Source organism: Nothobranchius furzeri, chromosome 10 (genome assembly GCF_043380555.1).
Source record: "Nothobranchius furzeri strain GRZ-AD chromosome 10, NfurGRZ-RIMD1, whole genome shotgun sequence".
Classification (NCBI taxonomy): domain Eukaryota; kingdom Metazoa; phylum Chordata; class Actinopteri; order Cyprinodontiformes; family Nothobranchiidae; genus Nothobranchius; species Nothobranchius furzeri.
The window spans coordinates 33,063,763-33,072,833 of record NC_091750.1 but is presented as its reverse complement, the minus strand read 5'-3'; the positions used below and the strand labels follow the sequence as shown (position 1 = coordinate 33,072,833).

The 9,071-nt window shown below is 41.7% G+C and overlaps 1 protein-coding gene across 5 annotated transcripts in view; it reads left to right on the top strand.

Annotated features, from left to right (window-relative positions):
• Window positions 1-440: 440 nt before the first annotated feature.
• Window positions 441-9,071, top strand: part of kcnt1b (potassium sodium-activated channel subfamily T member 1b) — a 192,768-nt gene continuing 184,137 nt past the window's right edge. For 3 of the 5 annotated variants that reach the window (XM_054730247.2, XM_054730241.2, XM_054730242.2), the window contains exons 1-3: window positions 442-757; window positions 3,985-4,033; window positions 7,115-7,282. In XM_054730247.2, the coding sequence (XP_054586222.1) occupies window positions 691-757; window positions 3,985-4,033; window positions 7,115-7,282 (284 nt within the window). In that variant the 5' untranslated portion in view covers window positions 442-690. Of the gene's footprint in view, window positions 758-840; window positions 2,050-3,984; window positions 4,034-7,114; window positions 7,283-9,071 lie in introns of those variants that run through there. The other 2 variants (XM_054730240.2, XM_054730243.2) reach the window with 2 other exon arrangements.

Genomic DNA, 9,071 nt, shown 5'->3' with positions numbered 1-9,071 from the left:
CCAGCTTGTTTTCTTAAAGTGATAGGAGCACTGAAACGGCCAATTCTGGAAGGTATTGAAAACTTCAAGGATAAAACTGCTGGAATAACTTTATGTGGAAGGGATTTCATGCTAAGAACTCCATAAACATGTTTCTTATAACTTAAGAAAAACAGTTGGAAAGTGTCTCCTTTAAATAAATGAAGCAAAACCTACAAAAGATGCACTGAATGACATTTCATTCCCTAATATAATTATCTGAATAAAATATCCATGAATTCTTTATTACTTCCTTCTGCCTGTTGGAAAGCCATTCCCAATCATACCGTTTACTGTTATGAGCTCGTGTGAATGTCTGTTATTACCCACAGCAGCAACTGCAAACAAACAACTCCTTCATATTTCCTAATTGAATCCCACAACCGATCACCGATGGGCAGGGAAAACAGAACGCAGCAACAGCCGGTGAATCAAAAAGCGCTGAAGTGGGAATCCAGATCCTTTTGCGATAAGCGAGTGAGTGAAATCTGGCGACTGACATGGGAAAGCAGAAGTGGCTGTGTGGGCTTTAACATGATGACGCTCAGAGCTCTTTCCCCTGGAGGATAATGGGCTGAAAAGTGGAGAGACTGAACACAAGGAAGGCACACAAGCAACAAGGCTTTTCCAGAGGCGAGCAGTGTTTCCTTCTTGTCCCTCGTCGCGCACAGAATGAACATTTTTTTCAATTTGAGGGGGACAGTTGGGAGACAAATAGCAGAAGAAAGAGCAGTTGCAGGTAAGATTTAAGATCACTTATTTACCTGTGTCTATAGCTATGTTGCTGGTATTTATTTATCCCTAACAAAAGGATAAATCGACTGAATAATTTAGGTGTTTTAGATGTTTGTAAAGCTTTGATCTGATTCTAACACGTCCTGATGGTCTCAGCTAAACAACTGTCTCTTCACTCACTTGAGGTGAAGTTGTACTTTCATCACCACCTGATGACTCTCCGACCGATGAATATATGTGGAATCTTTAGATTAAATAAAAATTATTATTTTAGATAAAAAAAAACAGAAGATGCTTATTTTAGCTGCAACCCAACAGAAAACCAGGCTGCACCAGACAAGCTGGACGAAACCCTGAAAATGTCTCATTTTAATCTTTTTCATTTCACTAAAAGCTGTTTTCTAATGAGAGGATCGATTTTTGTCATCAAACGCATCATTTTTATCAGCATCACATCAAGTTTGTCCGGTAGATGGCGAGACGCAGAGGGTGACTTCAGGCTGAGAGATCCGCAGCTTCCACCCCTGCTGTGTCTGCTCAAGAGACGCAAAGATGCTGATGCTGGACGGGAGCACGGCGCGTGAGGGGGATGCTTTAAGATGCTAGCGCGACGGACGCCACCAGCGGTGCCTTGTAAGCCGGGAGCTGTTATGTAAGAGCAGAGGAGAGCCACGGGGATCCTCGCGAGCTAATTAAAATATTCATTGTTTCATCCGACAGCTGCGCGCCAGGTTAACGCGTGTAATCCTTCCGCTAAGTAATGTAGTTCGTCAACGCTAGCAAACAAAGTTGTTGCTAGGCGACAGTCAATGGCGCTTTCACGGGTCGCGCGCGCGTATTGATACGTAAGTTAGCTTTCAGGTGTGCGGAAACTAACGCCGCTTTGGGAGGGGGTTAGCCAATCAGCTCGGTGTGTTGGGGGTTATGTTGAACTAAAGCTGTAACCCATCGTGCGGACTGGCTTTTAGTAAAACGAGCAGGTAGCTGACCGACATCTTTCGGCCGAGCCGAGCCGGACGCGTTTGCTACAGGTGTTGTGCTGTAAAAAGTTCCCCCGGAGCAGGCTGTGGGCCGAGCCCCGGAGGCGACTCCCTCCCCCTCCCCTCCCCTCCCTCCCCCTCTCATCTCCTCCCGTCGTTTAACTGTCACGTGTTAATGATGAGAGAGCTCTCGTGGGGTCTCGTTGATGGAGAGCACCCCGTGCCGCACAGCCGGTGGTGTGTGCCCACTTCATGGAGGCTGTCTAAGCCCAGCCGGTGTTTACGGGACCTCGGCCAGGAACGGGAACGCAGCCAGGTAAACAGAGTTAAGGTGGCATGTAGCGTCACTCACAGGTGTGTGTATTTATGTTCTCTAAATAATAATAATAATACTGATAATAATAATAGTAATAATAATAATAATAATAATGATAATAATAATAATATAATAATAATAATGATAAGAATGAAAATTACAGGCAGTGAAGATCTATTATGCTTTTTCATACCAATACAAATATTGTAATTATGTTTCAAATGTCTTTGTTTTCTTCCTAGTTTTATCACTCTTAAATACATTTTGGGTTTTCTGTGGAGACTCAGTTGTGTGAAAACAAGCTTTGTTGTGATAAATTCAGAGTAGGCCACTGATGGTTTCAACAAAACTCAATACTTAATTGTTCTCAAAAACTTGCATGTGTTTGCTATTTTATGACAACTTTTTGACAAGAACTGCAGATTATCAGGCATCACTATTCATATACTTTTTATCTTCCAACATTTTATTTTCCCCTGCTCCTGATTTGTTTGCCCCATCGGCTTGCTGGCCTTATGTGCACCAATTCTGGTTTTAAGATTCTTTACTGATTACTTTCGATGTATCCCAAAGAACTATTATTATGGTTTATATATATATATATATATATATATATGTCTGATTTACTTGTGAATTGTGAATCTGGAAGTAAAATGTACTTAACCCTTTGATGCATAATGGTCACAACAGTGGACAGGTATTCAAAATTAGTATTTATTTATTTTTGCCATTAAGCACAACTGTTGAAGACTTCATTGCATTTGAGCCCCTCCATTTGGACTTCAGTAAGTCAAGCCAACATATTTCATGTTCAGAATGTATGCTGTCCACTGAGGTGGACATGTAATAAATTATTTGTAAATTATAAAAATTTACAAAAAATATTTGTTGAAATTTGTTTCATCCACACCTAAAGATGAATGGGAAAAAAGTTACAAAAATCATGGTTGAAGATTTCATAATTCATGCATCAAAGGGTTAAGACCTATATTGTTACTGTGAAGTAATAAGTAATGGTGTGTTCACTGACTCCCAAAAATCAGAATTTTTGGATTTCACATTTGACAATCAGATTAAGGCGTGCCAAAAACTAGCAGATTTTTAAATATGGGTATTTTGTCTCTAATTATGAGGAATAAAGAGCAACTCTTGCACATTTCAACAACATCATTTCTAATACTTAATGTTTTCTGCTTATGTTATTGCCAACTCAATAATTGTCATTTCCTCTCTCTTCATCCTCTTGCCAGGGTCTGCTCTAATAGTGTAGAGCATGCATCACGGTGCTGTTAGCCCACTCAAAGCTACCCACACTGTATACTGTGATGACCACAAAGAGACACATCATTGCTTTATCCAGTTTCTGTTTTTTTTATTTGTTGGTTATTTATTCATGAAATTAAACCATCATAATGGGATGCACAGATAAATGAAAGAAAATAAAAAAATCAATGGCTCAGTTTGGATTTGTCCTAACAGAAAAAGCACGGAGCATTTCCAGCATGATGGCACACACACGCTGAACAAGCAGGGGTGTCAAAGTGCTGCAAAATGTCTGTTTTTGAAATTGTTTTGCAGCAGAAACGGGAAATTAGCTTAACATGACTATAATAAAGGGATTCCACCACAGTAGTAAACACACACACACACACACACACACACACACACACAGAGAGATAAAAGCTGATTAACCCAGCAGGATTGCAGCTTTCTACATTAACACGATGTAGCCTATAAACCACGTAAACGTACATCAGTGTGGTCCTTCTTGGTTTTGCAGCACCGACCCGAGACAACTTGCCCAACTCTGGTTGGGTTCAGGTGTTTTATGTAATCATGCGTTCCTCCTAAAACCTGAAGAGGTAAATTCATAATAAATGCTTTTTTAATTCTCTCTTTATCCTCCTCCCTCCTCTGTCTCCAATCCCCCACAAGATGCAGTCATGAGTCCTCCACGCCGATCATCGAGTTGCCATAGCGACAGGTAATTTCGTCAAGCATCTCCCTTAATGTGACACACTTATGGTACATTCAGTTCACCAGTCAGGATGCTACACATGAACGCATCCTGTTTTGGTATTTCTGGATTAGTTGACATGTTCATGAACACTTTGATGAGGAGAAAAAGCTGTTGAAGAATCATGTTTTTGTATAAATATAAACTTTAGCTGCGTAAAATAGCCCGTAGACACCATGCACAAATCAAGAAACAACATTTTGATCTGAGATTTTTTTTGGCAGGAAAACAAGTCATATTTGGTTTATTTACTGTTGTCACGGTGAATTATTCTGTTGCTAAAGTTTGTTACCGGGTTTTACTACACGTCAAGCACTAAAATCAAAAAGTCCTAACTAATGTTATCTTTTTTACCTTTCTGTTGCAATTGTGCCAGATAAAGCAATTTAAAAGGGACATATGGCGTAAAACTTTGCTTTTGCATCCTTTTGTGCTGCCGTGGGGTCTCTAGCCTGGCAAGTCCTATCTGAAGTCTGGCCACGACCCACAGAGAAAGTTTAGTCGTGGAGCGAAATCTACAGTTTTCATTAAAACAGTCTCCGTATGCTATTGGACAACAAACAGCACGACTTACTCACCGCCACAGATGCCAGTCGACGGGGCAGAAATTCTACCTTTTTCTATGTTAACTCGTTCGCTGCCAGCCGTTTCCTGATCGGAAAAGTCGTTTGCTGACAGCGTTTCTCACCGTTTTTACTGTTTTTTTAAGAGTGACAGAACGTTGCGTGCTAGCATGATGTCGACGCCAAAACAACCAAAACAACCAAAACAAAGCGGAGACTCACCTCTTACATCAGGAAGAATCCGCACATTTCGAGCGTTATCCATTCTTTCATAATCCGTTGTTGAATTGTGATCGGCAGAAGCTTTTCCGGTTCGCGCCTCACTTTCTTTACAGCAGCGGCCCAAAACCATCTCCTAACACATGGATGTTCTGCTTCCTGATCACGTGACGTGTGACGTACGCAGATGAAGATCGGGTTTAGAGCTGAGATGTTTGTTCTCACGGTGCGGGGGCTCGTCCGACGCCCACACAGTAAAAAAAAAAAAGCAAACTGGCAGTGAAGGAGTTAAGGAATTGGAATGCTCCAATCATAGTTTTTTTTCTCCCGATCCGATTCCGAGTCATTTGATTTTAAGAATCTGCCGATACCGAGTCTCGATCCGATACTTTACAAATGCATTCATAAAAAGGGAGAACACACTAGTTTTTTTAAATCATCAATGTGTTTCTTTCTTTCTGTATTTATGTCATTTCTTTACTTTACCTGCCATAAAACTTCACTTGTCCAGCAAGTTCATTCATAAGAAACGTGTTAATATTAATATATGTAGAAATAGTCATTTACCATTTAAATGAATAAAAATGTATTAATATTAAGAATAAATGTAAAAGTACTCATATTTTAAATACTTACTCAGTGTGCGGCTGTTTTCAGCGATGGGGATTGCTCATGACGGTCAGGTGGTGCATCAGTGTGGAACGCAGTACCACCTTTTCCACCTTGTTCAATGCCCAGTTTGCACACATTACACGTGTTTAATTCACTCCCTTTGCTGTTCATTTAAAAATAAATCCAAATTACAGACCAGAGGTGAGAGCTATGCTCTGTGCTAGCTATCTGCTACGTGTGACGGTGTGTGAATTCCTGGTCTACCTTAAGTTGTGAGACTTACACGACGTCTTTGAAACAAAGAAAACTGATGTAGAGGAACTTGTAGAAATTAAAACTAAGCCATTGTTTTTCCATTTGAAAATATCTTTCTCAGGATGAATTAAGGAAGTAATGTTTGTTGTTTTATTTAGTTAAATCTGATTTTACCCACCGATTACCTAAAAAATCACATTATCGGATTGGAGCATTCCTCTCAAAGACTTAAGTACTTCTAGCTGTTCTTGACTCAAAGCAAGTGTAAATAGTCGAGAGTTGATGCCAAAGCTGTTTGAAATCAGCTGCCACCATCTTGTACCGCTCCGCTGCATCATCCCACCCACAACACTGCTAGAGCGCTGTGATTGGTGTGCTACCAGACTGGTCAGGGTAGCAGGGGTTTCATAGACCATGGCTAGACCGACACGCTACTCTACTAGACTACTGTCTATCTAGATTCCCAGGCTTCTATACCCCCCCCCCCCCCCCAAAAAAAAAAAAAACCACAAATGAGAAAAGTAGCATGGAACTCCTCTCACCTCTCTTGGCGGGAGGAGCAGTCCCTCCCAGGTATCGGAGCTTTGCTGCTTATTGCAGCCTGAGTTAGGGCGTGATGGGCGTGGCCTTCAGCAGCTTGTTATCTTTGAGTGACAGAGTGCTGCAATGGCTCATTCTGGAAGGTACTAAAATAATAAATCCGCTGAAATTGCTTTATAATAATAATAATAATAATAATAATAATAATAATAATAATAATAATAATAATGCATTGAACTTATATAGCGCTTTCTAGACCCCCAAAGACACTTTCACACACTCTCACATTCACACACTGCTATTGATGGTGAGCTACATGTAGCTACAGCCGCCCTGGGGAGGTCTGACAGAGGCGAGGCTGCCATTTGGTGCCGTCGGCCCCTCTGACCACCACTAACACAGGCAAGTTGGGTGAAGTGTCTTGCCCAAGGACACAACAGCAGGATACCCCTGGCGGGAGCTGGAATCGAACCCATGACCCTCTGATCATGAGGCAACCCGCTCTACCACCTGAGCTACTGCTGCCCCAGATATGCTTTATATGAGAGGGATTTAGTGCAAAAACAATTGTATTGACCATTTAATATTATAAGTTGAGAAAAGTCATAATGCGTCTCCTTTAAGAGTCCCCTCAAAACACATTTTAAAAATTACTCAGGTCATACTGACTCTTCTTCAAATGTCCAAGATATTAAACAGTCAAGCCTGTAAAATGCCCTATTATTGTCTCATCTCTACCAAAGCTGCAGGTAAAATGTATGAATGAAGACTGGTTGTCGGTTAACAAAAACCTGTTGAAATGTCCCTTTGGCTAAGCTAGCATGTTGATGAGCAGATGCTGCGCTCCGTCATCCTTCAGGCCCTCCTCGGAGACCCTGCAGAAAAACAACAGCAGCAACTCTGGTGTGATCCTGGACATTTCCTCTCTCAAGATGGCTGATGTAGACACCGAGGTGCCTCCTCTTCCGCCTCGCTACCGCTTCAGGGACTTGCTGCTCGGGGACCAGACGTTTCAGAATGATGACAGGTAGCGAGAAAACCGCTTATTATATGTACCATCGTGTGTGTGTGTGTGTGTGTGTGTGTGTGTGTGTGTGTGTGTGTGTGTGTGTGTGTGTGTGTGTGTGTGTGTGTGTGTGTGTGTGTGTGTGTGTGTGTGCTCTACTCTCACGGGGAAGGATATAATGAGTGAGGACTACGACTCTTGAGCTTCTGCTTATGGCAAGGTTGCATTTTCCATAACGATTTTCTTCCTCTCCGTGTTTTCCTGACAGCCCGTAGCGATGCGGCCGGACTTCAGCTTCAGGTTTTATTTAGGTAAATAAACAAGTGGAAAAACAACCAGAACCCTGAGAGCGTTCTTAGTGAAACTAGAATCGTGGAACTTGTTCAGACATTGAGGCTGCGTTGCACTTGGAATTATTTGTTCAACAAAAAGAGAGAAATTAGCATTTGGATGATTTAGTTATTGTTTAATTACTTAAATGAGTAAAACTTTTCATGCCAGTAAAAACATTTAGAAAAATAACTAAAAGGAATATTGTGTTCAGACACTCTGCCTCTAGAATCAGTGGGAATGGTTGGTTTTTAGTTTTATTTTATATATTTTCAACTATCGGGTATAAATTACCCACCCCACCCCCCCCCCACCACCACCCCCCACCCCCATTAACTGGTGTGCTTGAGACTGTGAGAGTGTCCTAACACCGAGTCTCTTCAGTCGTTGCTGCGGTTGGGGAGGCCGAGCAGCAGCTGCTGTTTGCCGCCCGAGAGGGGGAAGCCTCAGCCACTCTGAGTACTCCGGAGCTCCCCGTGGTGCTGAAATGAAATCTGTAATGGCTCACAGGGAGAAAATAGAGTTCTTCACAGTCTTACTGTTGTTCTGTTACTCTCACTAAACACACAATACTTCAAAAATAGTGTAATAATTATCTGCAGTACTTATGAAAGTACACATCCCTAAAGGACCGATGTCTGGAAGGTATAATAAAAACATAGTTGCACAACAGCTGAAAAACTCTTTTCACAAACTTTGCTTGTTTCAGACTTTGATGATTATTATTTCATCTTTTTAGCCAATAAGAGTTTAGATGTTTGGTTATCATGAATACCGATAATTAAGACTCCCAATCCTGCCGTTTTCTGCCCCCCACCCCCCACCGACTCCTCTGGCTAACGTCTACTTCCTGAAACAGAGAACGACTCAGAGGTTTGTACTACAGAACAAATGTGTTGAAATAACAAGTGGGCTTTAATACGAGAGCTTGTGCACACAGTTGCTGGTTGATGGTTAGTTTACTGGAGGGGGTTGAATGTTTCTCTTGGTGAGGTGGGACTGATTTGTCTGTAGTTGCATCTCACAGAAAGCACGTGTTGTATGTGTGCTCAGTGCCAGGTTTGTTTTCTTCAGCCGCCATGCTGCAGCGTAAAGATAGCTTTTGAAAGCATCCATGACAACGTCGCTCAAAATTCTCTTCATTCAAGTAAACCATTCATCTCTCGTTTGTGTCGTGTTGTCTTCATGTCTCTGAGGCTTCAAGCGGTGAACTGTTGTGATCTGGATGACTGTACACCCTTTAGTCTACACATAACGTTTAGAGGAGCGTGTTATCTGACCACTCCTCCCCACCAGGTCCCTACTTCTAATATAATCATTCTCTGTTTGTTTTCTTCAGTGAACACCACTTCCTTCAGTCATGTTGACATGAAAGGCAAACATCGGAGCCAAGAGTAGAGAAAGCGACCGTTTATTCGGGGAAAGGACATTTGTCTTAGAACATTTAGCAGGTGAAGCTTAAATGATAGATTTGTTATTA